The sequence below is a fragment of the Chiloscyllium plagiosum genome, unplaced genomic scaffold (assembly GCF_037043375.1).
Source record: "Chiloscyllium plagiosum isolate Xiang-an unplaced genomic scaffold, Cpla_swu_hap1 HiC_scaffold_15, whole genome shotgun sequence".
In the NCBI taxonomy this organism is placed as follows: Eukaryota; Metazoa; Chordata; class Chondrichthyes; order Orectolobiformes; family Hemiscylliidae; genus Chiloscyllium; species Chiloscyllium plagiosum.
Window position 1 is genome coordinate 15,824,089 of NW_028270153.1, and position 18,405 is coordinate 15,842,493.

The 18,405-nt window shown below is 40.7% G+C and overlaps 1 protein-coding gene across 5 annotated transcripts in view; it reads right to left on the minus strand.

The window, feature by feature from the left end:
• ncoa6 (nuclear receptor coactivator 6) overlaps positions 1-18,405 on the minus strand; it is a 57,600-nt gene that overhangs the window by 10,501 nt on the left and 28,694 nt on the right. For 4 of the 5 annotated variants that reach the window (XM_043710750.2, XM_043710747.2, XM_043710749.2 and 1 more), the window contains 3 exons: positions 14,943-15,070; positions 11,395-14,331; positions 3,390-3,452 (listed from right to left, as the gene is read on the minus strand). In XM_043710750.2, the coding sequence (XP_043566685.2) occupies positions 3,390-3,452; positions 11,395-14,331; positions 14,943-15,070 (3,128 nt within the window). The remainder of the gene's footprint in view (positions 1-3,389; positions 3,453-11,394; positions 14,332-14,942; positions 15,071-18,405) is intronic. The other variant, XM_043710752.2, reaches the window with a different exon arrangement.

An 18,405-nucleotide genomic window follows, 5' to 3' on the forward strand; every position in this document is an offset into this window, starting at 1 on the left:
TATGCTCTCTAATACTGGATATGCACAAGGGGAAACAACTTTTCCACATCGAGTCTGTCAAGCTCCCTAAGACTCGTACAGATTTCAAATAAGGTCTCCTCTCATTCCTCTAAACTCCAATGAGTACTCCAATAAAGTGAAGAGACCTTGGAGTGCAAGTTCATAGTTCCTTGAAAGTAGAGTCGCAGGTAGATAGGATAGTTAAGGCGACATTTGGTATGCTTTTCTTTATTGGACAGGGCATTGAGCACTGGAATTGGGAGGTCATGTTGTTGCTGTACAGGGCATTGGTTAGGCTACTTTTGGAGTATTGCGTGCAGTTCTGGTCTCCCTTCTATTGGAAGGATGTCGTGAAACTTGAAAGGGTTCAGATAAGGTTTACAAGGATGTTGCCAAGGTTAGAGGGTTTGAGCTACAGGCAGAGGCTGTTTTGCCTGGAGCGTCAGAGACTGAGGGGTGACCTTATAGAGGTTTAGAAAATCATGAGAAGCATGGATAGGATAAATAGACAAGGTCTTTTCCTTGGGGTGGGGGAGTCCAGAACTAGAGGGCATAGGTTTCGGGTGAGATGAAAAAAATTTAAAAGGGACCTAAGGGACAACATTTTCATGCAGAGAATCGTACGTGTATGGAACGAGCTGCCAGAGGAAGTGATGGAGGCTGGTATAATTGCAACATTTAAAAAGGCATCTGGATGGGTATATTAATAGAACAGATTTAGTGGAATATGGGCCAAGTGCTGGCAAATGGGACTAGATTAGGTTGGGATATCTGGTTGACATGGATGAGTTGGACTGAAGGGTCTGTTTCCGTGCTATACTTCTCCATGACTCTTAAATTATTGTTCCCCAGCACCGATCTCTGTGACACACAGTTAGTTACAGGTTGCCATCCTGAAATGCCCTCCTCGTACCAAATCTCTACAATTTTATGGTCAGTGTTTCCTATGGGATTTTTCACTCAGAGATCATTAATTAACGCTGCCTCATTATATATTCTCAGATCCAAATAGCTTGATCCCTGGTTGAATCCACAATGCTTTGTTCTCAGAAATTATCCCAAATTAATTCTATCAATTCTTCATCATGGCTACCACTGCCTATTTAATTTTCCCAATCTAAATAAAGATCCAAGACAATTAATGTAATGTCTTTTTTTACATGCCCATAATATCGCCTGATTTATTCTGTCCTACAGAATTGTTATTGTTAGTGGATATGTAGACTACTCTCATTGGTGTCTTCTTCCCTTTGTTAATTTTAGCCTCCAACCATGTGGATTTTACATAATTTGATACAAGATAATTTCTTGCTAGTGTATAATTCTGTCTAGTACTGCCAAAAGTAACCTACCACCCTTTCCTTCCTTCCTGTCTGCCCTTTTGAAGTCACATATCCCTGAATATTTAGTTTCCTGATTTAATCTCCTTGTAATCACGTCTCCATAATAATTACAAGAACATACCCACTGACCTCTATTTGTGCTGTTAATTCATTTATTTTAATCTGAATACTACACATATTTAAATAAACATGCCTTTTTAAACTTTTGTTGCCACTTTGACCCTATTCATTGCTTTTTCTAAATCAAAATAGCTGGTCTGCAATGCTGCCATTTCCTTTTTATGATGTAAAACTCCTTCCCAAACCATACAAAAAACCCTCTAATTAGTTTAAACCCCTCGCTACAGCCCTAGTTATTCAAGTCAGCAGGACGATGGCCCCAGCATAGGTGGCAAGGATTGTAGGAGAGGGATCAAGGAGTCATTCCAATGGGTCTCAAACATTAAAAATAACCAGTTCCTAACCTCTGCTGCTTGCCCACCCTGCCAAATGCAGGAGGCAGGAAGGTGGGGTCTGCATGACCAAATACGGTTATTAATTACTCAACCAAAACAATACCTAGATGGAAAAGGTGTCAGAAGGTTTTTCCTCAATAGGAACCTGCTAGTATCAGCAGTGAAGCCAGTTGCTGAAACAGTATTGCTGCTTGCTCCCCCTAACAGTATACCAAAGGAAGTCTCCAAATGCACAATTTTAATCTCGATTTCTAGTGTTTTCTTTCAAGGGAATAACAATATAAATAATAAAGACATAAAGCCACATCGTTATGCTGCTGCAAGGAGGAAAAAGCTATAGTAGTTCAATATTTGCAGAATCAATGCACAGGGGACAGCAGAGATACTGTCCCAATACTTAACTAGCCTGGATTCAGGAAAAAAAACAATTGATGGAGACTTGGGAGAAAAGAGAACACTATATAAAATGTTGCTTACTTCAAAATGGCAGACAATCCCAAATACTTATAGCCAGAACTTTTAAAGTATAGAAATGAGGAGCAAGGGTGTTTACTCTCTTACCTTTCACCTAGAGGGTATGAACATGCTGAAATTCTAAGAAAACTGGTGATAAAGCTACCTAAAATCTGCCTTAAACTACTGTTCTTTGCTTGTAAACTAACAGAAAAAAGTGGAGAGATACTGGAAATTGTTTTTCCATTGAGCCTTTTGCAGATAGTTGCTGAGAATAGCACATTGTGGATCCAACCAGGGATCATGCTATTTTGGATCGGTAATGTGTAATAAGGCAGGCTTAATGAATGATCTCAGAGTTGAAAAAGACCCTAGTGAACAGTGAAAAACGTAGAATTTAGCATTCCATTTCAGGGGGAGAAACTTGGGAAAAACTGCACTAAACATAGTTGCACCCAAATGAGGATAGAGTTGGCTGGAACAGACCCTGAAAGGAGTTTAGCAGAAAATGAGAAACAATAGCAAACATTTAAGATGATCAAATGAGGTCACCATGTCAGACCGTAGCGCAGTTCTCTCATTAGACAGAGATGATTGGTGACATTTAACCTGAGGGCCACCATATCTCAGGCAAGAGAGATTCAGAAGGAGAGTCCTTCATGGTAACCTCAGCCTGTGTGGGGCTTGACCTCACACTGTTGGCATCACACTTCTTCACAACGTAAACGTCGAACCAATTGAGCTAAACCAACCTCCATTTAAGACTCCATTCATGACTCACAACAAAGATATATCCAGTGAGGAAGGAGGATTCTAGGATGGGGACAAACTGACCGTGGTTAACCAGTGAAGATAAGGATAGCATCACAATGAAATTAAAAACAAACAGATGTGGCAAGGATTAGTGGTAAATCAGAGGATTGGGAAAGTCATAAAAGCCAACAATAGATAACCAACAGAAATTTGGTTTCAGAGTATTACAGAAAACAATATTTTTGGAGGGCATTTCAACTTCTATTTGAAAGTCATGAATCCAAATAGAGCTCAGGTTCAGTTCACGCATCTTCAACTGAAATACTCCTAACTATTGCAGAAGAAACTATAAACAGTATCTTCATACAACACTGAAGTGACTTACTTGTAGGCAGTGGTCCTGTATCTGAAAGTTCCAAAGCCTCTTTTTTCTCTGTATTCTGCTCACCTACCAAGAGACGAGTATATAAAAATAGTAGATAGGGAAGCAATCTTTTTAAGCCAATGACAACAAATGTTACAATAAGTAATCAAATCAGAATCAGTTCTTTTTAAAAAAGGACTAAAATGCACAAAAATACTTAATAACATTGTTTTGGTTATCAAACACTAATTCATGAATTGTACCAGCTGTTCAAACCCACAATTCCCTATTGTAATTCCCAATTTTCAGTAACAGCAACAGGGAGAAAAGAACAAAACACTTGAAGTGCACAAAGAGAGAGCAAGAGGCAAGTTACCTCTGTCCATTCTAGTGGATCAACAACATCTGGATTGAGATGGCAGAAAAGGACCTGAGGGGTAACTTTTTCCACACAGAGGGTGGTGTGTGTATGGATCAAGCTGCCAGAGCTGGGTACAATTACAACATTTAAAAGGCATCTGTGTGGATACATGTATAGGAAAGAATTAGAAGGATGCCAGCAGTTGGCTCATAAATGGGACTAGGATAGATTGGGATATCTGGTTGGCATAGACAACTTGGACTGAATGGTCTGTTTGCATGCCATCTGACTTTATGACTCAATGTGACTTTAATTTTATGGAAAGACTGGAGGAGTGAGGAGTGTTCTCTTCAGAACAGAAAAAGTGAAGGTTAAAGGGTGATTTGACAGAAGTGTTCAAATCAGAAGATGTTCTGAAAAGTGCAATTAGGAAGAAATTCTTTCTGCTGGCAAGAACGTCTTTAACTAGAGAACACCTATCAATGCGAATTAGCAGAAGAACAAAGGCAGTATGAAATTTTATTTTTTTGCAGTAAATTATGACGTGGAATTCACGGTCTCAAGGATGAAGAAACTAGAGTCACTAAAACTTTCAAAACAGAACTGAAGTTCAGACTTGCAAAGGAAAACCTTTTGAGAGTTGTGGAGAAGGAGCAGGAGAGTCAGACTAATTTAATTGTTCGAGGCTGCAACTCAGGGATGTTAGCTCCTGTGTTGTAGGATTTCATGAGAAGTGTGGGGCCAAATTAGTTTTCTAAATTTTGTAACTTAGAAAGCTAGAAGAGTTTTCTAAATAATTAGAAATGAAATCCAATAAGAATTATTTTTCAGTATTTATACATTTACAAAACTTTCTTTAAAAGTGTACTATAATCATAAAAGATGCACTGAACATAGATTTATGTTTCAAATGTCCCTTTCCTCTCCTCCTCTTCAACCAACGTTGCATGAACTCTAACAAGTTTCTTAAAATTACTCATCAATTTGTAGAGTTTACAGAAGCTTAATGAAACTGTAAACTATTATTGCTTTGTTGCATCTGGAAAAGAAAGTTAGAGGTCTGGTACTCTTAAAATACTAGATTATCAGTGTAAACAAAATGGCTGATCAACCTGGTAATGGCAATATTTAATGAAATAATTGCTATACGTTTCTTACACTGCTGCAATTTTGTTCTGAATTGTGCCATTACACTAGAGTTAGTCTTGCAGTGACTGGTCCACCTTTACAAAGGTATATTGGTACTGATTCAGCTGCTGAAAGGGGGTATGACTGTGAGGAAAACATTTCCTTAACTTTTACATAGTGCTTTGTTCAGCTCTCACCATAATTTAATTGATTCGGAAAGCCTGAGCACACTTGCTGACAGAGGCTAATTTCACATCAGAGACTCCCAGATGGGAGTAGTGAACTTTAAAATTAATGTACCACATACAAATCAATATTTGGGGTGGTGCTTGTGCCTTCATTTCAACCAAGCTTTTCAAACATAAAAAAGGTCTTCAGATCAGGATTGGTCTCAAAAGATAATATTTCTATTCAAAACAGTGATCAAGAACCTCTTTCATTTACAAAAATAGCTTTTCATATAAAGAACTATGGTTAAACACGTAGCACCCTCACACCCTTGCTAAAACGATTTAGTCAAACCTTTATATATCAGCATTTTTCAATATTTAAGCAGAACATTCACATTCACTTAGTTGGGAGAGAGTGTGTTATGACCAAAAGTTGTATTGAGCAACCAAACAAAATTGTGAAACAGTTCAATAGGAGTACAATTTCATTTGACTTGATCACTATCCATATGAAGAAACCAGCCTAAAAATTCCAACCTCTTCTGAAACACGTACTTAATTGTTCTCCAAAAAGTGAGTCATTGTCCACATAGTCACTGCAACAAACATAGGGGAGATTCTGAGTTTGACGGATAGAGAAGGAAAAATAGATTCTCCCAGAATACTCCAACCAGGAAGCAATGCCACAAAATCACAGAATTGTACAGTCAGGACAGCGCAAATTGCTGGATTCATTCCTCCCATTGACCAACCAGGTCATACACTCTGCCTGTCTTCACCTATCCCCACTTCACCACCCTGCTCCCAACACCCCCTTTATCTGCAGCTCCCCCCACACCCAGTCCTGAATAAGGGTTCCACCCGAAACGTCGACTTCTCCACTTCCTGATGCTGCCTGGCTTGCTGAGTTCTTCCAGATTCCTGCCTGTCCACTTTGGGTTCCAGCATCTTCAGATTTTTTTTGTCTTTATAATTTAATGGAAAGCTGCAATAACATGAGCTGAAGGTAGAGCTTAACTAATGATTCTGCAGAAAGACTGGATCAGAGAAAGAATTAAAAGAAAGTTTTAAAAATACACAAAAAAAAAACAAGAGGTCTCTGTAGGACACAAAAAAAGACAGTTTTTTTATTCTTTCAAGAAATATGGGCCAGCATTTGTTGCCAATTCCTAATTGCCCTTGAACTGAGTGGCTTCTGAGGCCACTCTTGAGGGCAGTTCAGAATCAACCAGATTGCTGTGGTTCTGGAATCACGTGTCAGACAATGTAAGCTTGCAGATTCTGAAGGAGGGTCACTAGACTCGAACCATTAACTGTTTTCTCTCCACAAATCCTGCCAGACCTGCTGAGTCTCTCCAGCAATTCCTGTTTTTGTTTGAGATGTCCAGCATCCACAGTTTTTTGTTTTATTTAAGCCTGACAGATTTCATCACCACAGTAATCAAAGGTGCTTTCACAGCACCATTACGGAGTCCAGCTTTGATACTCTACATTTTATTTTATTGATTAAATTTAAATTCCATCACTGTTGTAGTGGAATTTGCACCCATGTCCCTTACAGCATTAGGCTAGGCCTCTGGATTACTGGTTCAGTGATATTACCATTGCCCCATTCTCTAAAATATATGATGGCTGTTATATTCTAGAAGGAAGTGAAAAGAATCTTCTTTGACTAACCACTTGCCCTCGTTGAATTATTTGCACAAACAGCACAGTTGCATTAATGGAAAGTCAGATAAATGGGAGGCAGATTAATTAAACTACATTTACTTCAATGCAAGAGGCCTAGCGGGGAAGGCAGATGGACTCAGGGCATGGTTAGGAGCATGGGACTGGGATATCATAGCAATGACAGAAGCATGGCTCAAGGATGGACATGACTGGCAGCTCAATGCTCCAGGAGTAAAATGCGACAGGAAGGATTGGGGGGAGGCGGGAAGAGAAAGAGCGAGAGTGAGAGCGAGAGCGAGAGAAGGGGATTTTAACTTTCCAAACATTGACTGGGACTGCCAAAGTGTTAAGGGTTCAATTGGAGAGGGATTTGTTAAGTGTGTACAAGAGAATTTTCTGATTCAGTATGTGGATGTACCTACTAGTGAAAGTGCAAAACCTGACCTACTCTTGGGAAATAAGGCTGGGCAGGTGACTGAGGTGTCAGTGAGGGAGCCCTTTGGGGCCAGCGACCATAATTCTTTTAGTTTTAAAATAGGGATGGATAAGGATAGACCGGATCTAAAGTTGAAGTTCTAAATTGGAGAAAGGCCAATTTTGACAGTACTAGGCAAGAACTTCCAACAGGTGATTGGGGGCAGATGTTCATAATAAAGGGACAGGTGGAAAATGGGAAGCCTTCAAAAATGAGATTACAAGAGTCCAGAGACAGTATATTCCTGGTAGGGTGAAAGTAAAGGTGTAGGGAAAGCTGGATGACTAAAGAAATTGAGGTTTTGGTTAATGAAAGCCTCAAGAGTATAAAGGCAGTAAGAGTATATGTAAGAGGGAAATAAGGAAGGCTAAAAGGGGACATGAGATAGCTTTGGCAAATAGAATTAAGGAGAATCCAAAGTGTTTTTACAAATACATTAAGAACAAAAGGGTAACTAGGGAAAGAATAGGGCCCCTTAAAGATCAGCAAGTCGGCCTTTGTGTGGAGCCGTAAAAAACGGGGAGATACTGAATGAGTATTTTGCATCAGTGTTTACCGCGGAAAAGGACACGAAAGATATAGAATGTGGCAAAATAGATGATGACGATCTTGTAAAATGTCCACATTATACAGGAAGAGGTGCAGTATGTCTTGAAACACATAAAAGTAGATAAATCCCCAGGACCTGATCAGGTGTACCTTAGTACTCTGTGGGAAGCTAGGGAAGTGATTGCTGGGCCCCTTGCTGAGATATTTGTATCATCGATTCTCACAGGTGATGTGCAGGAAGATTGGAGGTTAGCTACCATGGTGTCACTATTTAAGAAAGGTGGTAAGAACAAGCCTGGGAACTGTAGACCAGGGAGCCTGACATCAGTGGTGGACATATTGTTGGAGGGAATCCTGTGGGACAGGATTTACATGTATTTGGAAAGGCAAGGACTAATCAGGGATAGTCAGCATGGCTTTATGCGTGGGAAATCATATCCCAAAGCTCAAACTTGATTGAGCTTTCTGAAGAAGTAACAAAGAGGATTGATGAGGGCACAGCAGTAGACATGATCTATATGGATTTAAGTTAGGCATTCGACAAGGTTCCTCATGGGAGACTGGTTAGCAAGGTTAGATCTCATGGAATATAGAAAGAACTAGCCATTTGGATGCAGAACTGGTTCAAAGGTAGAAGACAGGGGTTGGTGATGGACATTTGCTTTTCAGACTCTAGGCTTGTGACCAGTGATGCGCCACAAAGATTGGTGCTGAGTCCACTGCTTTTCATCATTTTTAGAAATGATTTGGATGCGAACATAGGAGGTATAGTTAATAAAGTTTGCAGATGACACCAAAATCGGAGGTGTAATGGACAGCGAAGAGGGTTACCTCAGAGTACAACAGGATCTTGATCAGATGTGCCACTGGGCTGAGGAGTGGCAGATGGAGTTTAATTTAGATAAATGTGAGGTGCTGCACTTTGGGAAAGCAAATCTTTGCAGGATTTCTGCACTTCATGGTAGGGTCCTGGGGAGTGTTGTTGAACAAAAAGAGACCTTGGAGTGCAGGTTCATTGTTCCATGAAAGTGGAGTTGCAGGTAGATTGGATAGTGAAGGCAGTATTTGGTCATGCTTTCCTTTCTTGGTTGGGGCATGGAGTATCAGAGTTAGGAGGTCACGTTGTGGCTGTACAAAACATTGGTCAGGCCACTGTTGGAATATTGCATGCAATTCTAGTCTCCTTCCTATCAGAAGGATGTTGTGAAACTTGAAAGGATTCAGAAAAGATTTACAAGGATGTTGCCAGGGTTGGAGGATTTGAGTTATAGGGACAGACAGAATAGGCTGGAGCTGTTTTCCTGAGAGTGTTGGAGGCTGAGGGGTGACTTTATAGAGGTTTATAAAATCATGAAGGGCATGGATAGGGTAAAAAGACAAGAACGTTTCCCTCGAGTGGGGGGGGGGCGCAGAGGCAGAACAACAGGGCATAGGTTTACGGTGAGAGGGGAAGAAATAAAAGGGACCTAAGGGGCAACTTTTTCCACACAGAGGGTGGTGCATGGAATGAGCTGCCAGAAGAAGTGGTGGACATTGGTACAGCTACAACATTTAAAAGGCATCTGGATGGGTCACATGAACAGGAAAGGTTTAGAGGCATTTGGGCCAACTGCTAGCAAATGGGACTAGATTAGGTTAGGGTATCTGGTCAGCATGGATGAGTTGGACCGAACGATCTGTTTCTTTGCTGTACATCTCTATGACTGTACGCTTAGTTGTAAAACATTGCGCAACAGATATGCACCTGCAAGGCAAAAGGTTCTTGTGTAAAAATTAGCCGCAAAAGACTTATGCCACTGTACAAAGAGCAGGAAGCTTCTCCAGTATCAGAGTTAACACTCATTCCTCAAGCAACACCATTAACTAATTGGTTATTGTTACATCTAACTGTAATCTATGGGACTTTGCTGTTGGCAAATTGGCAGTTACGTTTTGTTACAAAATGACAGTGACACCACAGAAGTTATTATCAGTCAGTACTTTGGTCTATGGGCATGATAAAGACATTTTTAAGCCATTTTGGGAAAATCTATGCGACAAAAACAAATGAACAATTAATTTTCATTTTGCTAAGAAGCCCACTTTAATAAAATCACGTAGTTCTTTGATTGGATTTCACAAAGATCAGGTTGGAATGTAAATCAATTACCTCCATTTCTGAGTGTCAAACACTTCATTTGGAACAGTTCTCAATGTGAAAGTTCCAGTAAATTCTAAATTTAGGAAGAAAGGATGAGAGGATCAACAGATCCCTAAAAAAATTACTTTTTAAATTAGAAGTAGCAGAACAATGAAAGGACGTTTCGCCATTCGAATCAGTTACTGAGCTTTCACTTTATTTTAAAATGCTTTGTATTACTCTGCATTGAAAAATGGCGCAGTAAAATTAAATTACATAAATAAAGTTCTCAATATTTTTTCAATGTTCTTTTGCAAACACAAGACAAATCAATTTTTCATCGAAGTAGTAAATGAAGAGAGAAAAAAATCAAATTAAAGATGACAACTCTATATGCATTTGTACAGTTCCCTCCATGGATAAAGGCTTCTCATAGTGCTATTACAACCAAAGAAGCACTTTAAGTGCAAATTACTGTCATAATGCAGAAAATGCTACAGTGAATTTGCACACAGCACAGTCCCATAAATTACAATGTGAGCCGATGAACTGCTTCTGTGACATTAATTGAGAAATAAATATTAGTGAGTTCATGGGGGCTAATTCCCTTGCAGTTCCTTAAAGACTTAAGTTCACTTGACAGGTGGATCGGATCTTGGTTTAGTACCTTATCCGGAAAGTACATTACTTCATTAATGAAATGGAGAGTCAGCCTTGATTTTTGTGCTCAAGTCCTGGAATGGAAATTGAACCTGACTCAGAAGTGAAGTTGCACCAACTTGGCCACATTTGAAATCATAACCAACAACTTTCATTTCAGATTAGGTAGCACATTGCAGAAATATTCCAAATTTTTCCACTCACCCCAAATCAATAGTATGTAACACAATCAATTTTGCAAAGGTGAAAGCAGTACTCTAGTTTAAGTTTCAAGCAGTGACTGACATGCCTAAATTTCAAAGATGTTCACACAATTTAGATATCAGACCACTGTTATCAATAAGTAACAGCAGCTTATAGATTATATCAAGATAAATTTGATCCAAAGATTAACATTAAATTTTGTAATTTTATATTCAAAGATCTGCATTAAAACATTGGCTCAAAAACAAAACTTGCAGAGTGTGGTACTGGAAAAGTACAGCCAATCAGACGGCATCCAAGGAGCAGGAGAATCAACATTTCTAGCAAAAGCTCTTCATCAGGAATTCCTTAAGAGCTTATGCTCGATACATTGACTCTCCTGCTCCTCGGATGCTGCCTGACCAGCTGTGCTTTCCCAGCAACACACTTTTCAACTCTGATCTCCAGCATCTGCAGTCCTCACTTTCTCCTCAAAAACAAAACAGTTAGTCTCAAGCATAGCAGTGGTAGATTATGATTCATCTAGTATCCAGGGATGATTGGATCAGAATGATTTTAGAAAATAAAACTCAAAGATGTAGACAAGGTGGCTGAGCTAAAGTCTGCTTAAAAATAAAATGAGTAAGGCTCTGTATTGATGCTTAGTTTACACAGAATCCTTAAACACATGCATAGTACCAGTTAGATACCTGTATTTGGTAGGTGATCGTTATTTGCTCCCACTTTCTCTCCTGACGAACAACTTCCCTCAGATTGTGAGACTGCAAGACTGCTATCACCAACAGGTACTACAGATTCAGGCTCAGGGTTCTGGGGAGTGATGGCTGACGTCAAATTGTTTTGAGCAGTGCTATTCAATGTACTCCCAGGTGAGGAAACAGAGACAGTAGAAGCAGAGCTGCTAGATGAGCCAAGTGTGACGTTAACAGAAGTGCCTATGTCTGATTGACTAGCTGGAAGAATAATCTGCTTGGTTTCTGGAGGAGGAACCCCTCCTTCAGGACTACCAGGAAGTGCTGCCTTTTGTGCCTGATCATCAACACCTGGGGAAGCCAATTCAGTTGCTACTGGGTCATCTTTTTTATCTGGGGAGGCCTTCTGACATGCCTTGGTCATAAGAAACTGACCAATCTTATCTACCTTCCCTCTTCCTTTGTTGGATGATATTGGACTTCGCCTACTACTAGAAGAGCTACCTGGGCTAGTAGATGTAGGTGACGTTGCAACTGCTGTTGCATGGGATGAAGCTGAAGAACTTTGGTCAACAATGCCATTATTCTGAAGAGATTCATTCAGGCTGAAGTCCGCTGCTGGTCTATGAGGAGATGCTGAGATGTTTGGAGGAGCTGGAGAGCTGGATGGTGGTTGAACTGGTGATGACCTCTGGATCGCAGTTCTATTCGTTGGCGAATAAGTGGAGTTAATAGAGCTACTAACAGATGGGGTGGGTGAAACTGCTGGGCACGATGAACTCTGAGCCGATTGTGGTATCTGGATTACAGTAACTGACTGAGATGCCGAGGTAGAAGTTGAAGGCACAGTTACTTTAGGCACAGTGGTTGACTGTGGTATCAAAGGTTCTTTAACAACCTGAAATACAGATGTATTTATAAACACAGGTGTGGTGATAAATGCTGGTTGTGAACCAGACTGCACTGCTGGTTGTACCTCAGACACCACTTTGTTGTTTGGGGATGGCATTGTGACTACGGAAGAAACAACAGTAGGTTGGGATTGGATCTGTGCAGATGCCGTAACATTGGTTGTAGATTTAATGGGACTAGAACTTACAAACACTGTGATCTGATTTGAGACAGAAATGGATGCAGACACGACTGGTGTAGGCACCATTGTCAGGCCACTTTGAGTCACATTGTTAACTAATTCACCTGTGTCTGGTCGTAATATAGCCTTGCCACTCTCACAAACAATCTGTGGTGGAATTGGCACACTAGGTGTTTCCTTAATAGTAGGAACATCTGATATTACTGTTTTTGCTTTATCCCCAGAAGGTATCAACTGTTCCAGTTGATTGGAATTAGTGGCCTTATTAGTAACACCAGAACTACAAGAAGTGTCCAGAAGCTGATTAAGTGAAATTGGAGTTTCTCTTAATGGTAGCAGGGTCAAGCTTTTGTCATCGCAACCTCCGCTAGGTTTACTGGGTTCCAAAGGTTTATTTCCCATAGCTATTTGAACTTGAGGGACATTTTTCTTCTCCAACTTGGTTGTGCTCTGAGGATTGCATTCAAAGGTCATCTGTTCTTTATTAATGGGGATTTGTTTCAACGCACTATCATTTCCACACAATGTTGGTCCTTCCTTGTTCTCTTCTGGATTGTTACCCAATACCCTGACAGGAATGGTTGGATTTTGTGCACTTGAAACTATGTTGATAGGGTCATTCAAAATTCCAGGAGAGGGATTTGACAACATTTGTGCAGAGTTTGCTAGAATATTCTTTTGTACATCAATGGTTGGTAAAAGGGCTGGGTTCTGCTGAGGGACCAGTGATGACTTCAAGGCTTTTCCACTTTGTCTACTTGGATTTTGACCAGTTTTTCTACTGGAGCTAGTGCTTGCTCTCCTGCTGATACTAGGACTTGCTCGTTTTCCAGTTACCTGTTTTCCTGAACTAACTATAACAGAATCCAGTTTATTAACTTGTGACGCAGCAGAAACAGATGGGTTATTTGAGAGTGGAGGCATGTTTGTTGGGGCCTGCCCAATTGCTTTCAAAGTAGTTGGGTTTAGACCCTGTTGATCAAACCCTCTATTTAAAGGTGGCTGCCTAGGAGGTAAAAGGATATTGATTTGAGGAGGAAAGAGACCTGCAATTGAAGCATTCAATCTTTCAGGAGATAAGCTTATCTCAGAAGGTTCTGTACTGGGTGGTCGGTTGGTGGGTGTATGAGGAAAGTAGGGTCTGGGGCTTGCTCGATTTGGTGTTTTTGGTCTTGAGGTCTGGGTGTTAGTGGTAGCATTAGGAAAATGAAGATTATGAGTGCCTTGCACTGGAATAGTTCCCTGCTGTTGTGAATTTCCACCTTGTGGTGTTGGGACTTGAGAATGACCTGGCTTAGGCCCAGTAATAAGTACTTGATTTGGTGGAGGAACAGCTTGTTGCCCAGAGTTAACTTGGGTTCCAACAGAAAGTGGAAGCTCAGCTCCAACTGCATCTGGATGATGTGTAACTGGATTTACTTCCTCAGGTATGGACGATGGGACGTTTTGCAGAGTTTCCTGAAAGGACATCTTCCTCAGAGTGCTGACAGGTTGATGACCGACTAACAAAGGCATTCTTGATTTATCTGGTGAGGGTGGCACTCCACTCTGCCCAGGCAAGGTTACCATGACTGGCATATTACCAGTTGGGGCCATTGGCATCCTTGAGGCATCAGGAGTTAAGGCAGTTTTTGATGGATGTGTACTTGGTGTCATTGGAATTTTAATTGCCTTTGAGTCCTGTTGTTGTTGTTGTTGTTGTTGCTGCTGCTGCTGCTGATGCTTCATCATCAACATCATCATCATTTGCTGCTGCTGGGGTTGTAATTGCTGTGACTGCTGCATAGGTTGAATAGTTGTCTGTTGTAGAGGTCTTTGATCGACTGTCTGCATATGAAATCCTGTATGGAATATGAAACATGGATCAGAAACATATTTCCATAAGATAGTTTAAAAACAAAAACTTAATTATTTTAGAAAACATTGATATCCTTTGAATCATCACTATCCCATTAATTGTGTGAAGTCAGATTCTTTAAACCTTATCTATAGCCATGGTTTCTATGGAGAATGATTGAAGTGGGGGCAGGAAGAGGACGGGAAAAGAGAATTACTTTGCACATTTCTATTGAAAATAGCACCTATTCCACTCAAAACAAAATCAAAACTGTGGATAATACTTAGATTAAAAAGATTATTCTGGAAAAAAAAAGAAAAAGCCTAAGGTTTTTCCTGAATCTGACAAACATGAATTCCAATTCTGAAAACTGAAACTAAATTACTTCTGATTGATATATAAACCACAACTGCTACATAAATAAAACAACCTGTAAGAATTCCATTTAAAATATTGAAATTATTTCATTCAGATGCTTCAGACTTGTGCATATTCACTTCTTTTGTGATTTATCAAAATTAGAATTTTTTTAAATCATTGCATACATGTATTTTATACATAGACTGTTGTTTGAAAAATATACAAACCCAAGCCCTTCTTACAAAGAGTATTTACCTGCAGGTCGATTCGCAAATTCAGACAGTTTGTTGGCTGTTGGATCAAGTCCTACCCCTTGCTCTCCTGTCATTTGCTGCTGGTCAGCATCATCCAGACCTGGCTGCATCTGACGGGCATCTGAAATCCTAAAGCAAGTGACAAGGTTTTACCATATTATGCACATATGAAATTATTTCATACACCATGCCAGAAAACCTGCAGAGAGAGTTGAACAGCACCACAGAAGTTTGAGGGAAAAGTAATGAGGAAGAAACATACTGTGATTTGCAAAAATTTCAAGATCTCAAATCACAAATGAAATCAAACCAGCAACTCACCAAAATTATTTACCAGAGGCCATCAAATACAGCCAATCTCTGCCAGGTACATTTATCGTTTTAGAGGACAAAGAGCAGGAAAGTTGGAGAGAGAAAAGATTTAACTTCCACCAGCCACCAAAAAAAAGATATGTTGCTTTCAGTAAATTAGAAATGAAAGGTAAAAGGATAGTAGATAATAAAATCAGCATCTACAAAGAAATGGAAAGGTTGAATTATAGAAATGAATCAGTGATTTGAAACTTAAGGAAAGGAACAGATTTTTCAGAGGCCTGGAAGTGTAAAAATAATTTTCATTTGTTATATTCAAATCTCCTCTTCCATGTCAAGTTTTGACTTGCTTAAAATGATACTCTTTTATTCCATCATCTTGTTAATGGCCCAAAGTTTGTTTTGGATTGAAAGTGTGGATGTTAATTATCTGGCTAATGTGCATTCTTTTGTCCAAATTAGTAAAATACAACTTCAATGTTCAATTTTACTGATACATCATTACTGGTCAGAATAAGCAATAAGACAGAAAAAAATACAAGAGTAGTATGTGATCTTGAAACTCATGATATACTACCATCATATTTTATTTGTGTCAATTTTTAAAAAGCTGGCCTGAAGCTTGAGCAGGCATGCAAAAGGAAGTGGTTATATTGCCAAAGATACCAAAAAAACTTTCATTTGGATGCTCGTGGCTTTTACCCCTCACAGAAAAGTTTATCTTTCATACTTTGTGATATGTTTTTAAGGCCAACAGTAGGAATTTGGGAACCAAACTGAAGTAGTCACAATACAGAATTTGGGACTAAAACTTAGGCCAAAACTAGGAGGTAGTAGAGGGTACATATGCTTGAACGTATGGATTCCAACTTTTCAGCTGGAGTCTACTGGAGTGCGGGATTTGTCTTCTCAGTCCTGCTGGTGGCAACTCAGGAGAATTAGTCCATGAACAATGGCTCTTCAGCAGTTATATTCTGAAACTAAACCTGGCAGTCTGAGCTCCATTGCTGTCCCGAATGACAACTGTAAGGCTAACTGGATCAGGGCCAATGAGAAATGCAACAGCAAACTAAGGATTTTGGGGAGGTGGGAGATGAGGGGAAAGATACATAATACATTTGCCTACACAGAATATTTCACTGCAAGCAAAACTATTTTGGAGTGCTTCTGATGATTCAGATACAGAGTAATTGTATGAATCTTTTTCCAAGGCTGTTTCATGGAATAATTTTGAAACTTTATTGCTGGAACAGCACAGCAGGTCAGGCAGCATCCATGGAACAGGAGATTCGACGTTTCGGGCACAGGCCCTTCTTCAGGAATGAGCAGAGAGTGTTCAGCAGGAGAAGATAAAAGGTAGGGAGGAGGGACTTGGAGGAGGGGCGTTGGAAATGTGATAGGTGGAAAGAGGTCAAGGTGAGGGTGATAGGTCGGAGTAGGATGGAGGCGGAGAGGTCAAGAAGAAGACTGCAGGTCAGGAAGGCGGTGCCGGGCTGGAGGGATTCGGCTGAGACAAGGTGGGGGGAGGGGGGATGAAGAAACTGGTGAAGTCCAAGTTCATCCCCTGTGGTTGGAGGGTTCCCAGTCGGAAGATAAGACGCTCCTCCTCCGACCGTCGCGTTGTTGTGGTTTGGCGGTGGATGAGTCCAATGACCTGCATATCCTCGGTGGAGTGGGAGGGGGAGTTGAAATGCTGTGCTACAGGGTGGTTGGGTTGGTTCGTCCGGGTGGCCCAGAGGTGCTCTCTGAATCGCTCCGCAAGTAGGCGGCCTGTCTCCCCAATATAGAGGAGGCCACACCGGCTGCAGCGGATGCAGTAGATGATGTGGGTGGAGGTGCAGGTGAATCTGTGGCGGATATGGAAGTTTCCTTTGGGGCCTTGGAGAGAAGTGAGGGGGGAGGTGTGGGCGCAAGTGTTGCACCTCCTGCGGTTGCAAGGGAAGGTGCCGGGAGTGGAGGTTGGGTCGGTGGGGGGTGTGGATCTGACAAGGGAGTCGCGGAGGGAGTGGTCTCTACGGAAAGCTGATAGGGGAGGGGAGGGAAATATATCCTTGGTGCTGGGGTCTGTTTGGAGGTGGCGGAAGTGACGGCGGATGATGCGCTGTACATGGAGATTGGTGGGGTGGTAGGTGAGGACCAGTGGGGTTCTGTCCTGGTGGCGGTTGGAGGGGCGGGGCTCAAGGGCGGAGGAGCGGGAAGTGGAGGAGATGCGGTGGAGGGCACCGTCGACCACGTCGGGGGGGAAATTGCGGTCCTTGAAGAAGGAGGCCATCTGTGTTGTACGTATTTTGAACTGGTCCTCCTGGGAGCAGATGCGGCGGAGACAAAGGAATTGGGAGAATGGGATGGCGTTTTTACAGGGGGCAGGATGGGAGGAGGTGTAGTCCAGGTAGCTGTGGGAGTCGGTTGGTTTGTAGGGAATAATTACCCACAGTTCCTTGTGTTTGTCAAGTGTGGGAGATACTAACACAGGTGCACTTTAAAAGCTGACCTGTAGAATGCAGGCCGTTTGGATGAAGGTGGCTGCACTGACTTTAAGCCTCAATACTTGATATTTAGTCTATCCGTGAAATATAGATGTACAGATATTCTTTCAATGTAGAAGACCAATTATGAAGAACATATAAACAAAAACATTAGCTATTATAGAATAACTGAAAGCATCAGCTAAGTAGCCTGAGACAGCAAGAACAAAATGGTAAAATGTGATCTTGGACAAGTATGTAAAATTAGTCACTTAAACAGCCAATAAAATCCAGTAGTGCAGTTCTACATTTTATGCTTGCAAGCACTGAAAATAAATATACTGTCAAATGAATGGTGTGTTACAGATCTGGAATTAATGGTAGAAGCAATTAAAATGCTAAATTAGAATTATTACACAAGTAAATTGTACATTAAACTGTAACTCTTAACTTTCCCCAGAAGTCAATGGTATCAATCAGCTAAACAAACTTAGAAAGCAGAGGACTGAAGTCTGACGTTTTCCCAAAAAGATGGTGAAAACTGAAAAATAATTATTGTTGTTCCATTAGTATTCAGATCGATCAACAGAATATCAGCGAACAAACCGTAAATTGCTCAACAAGCATCTTGATATGTAAAAGCAGACCAAAAGAAAAGTTTGAAATTGTTCAATAGCAGCATCTTCA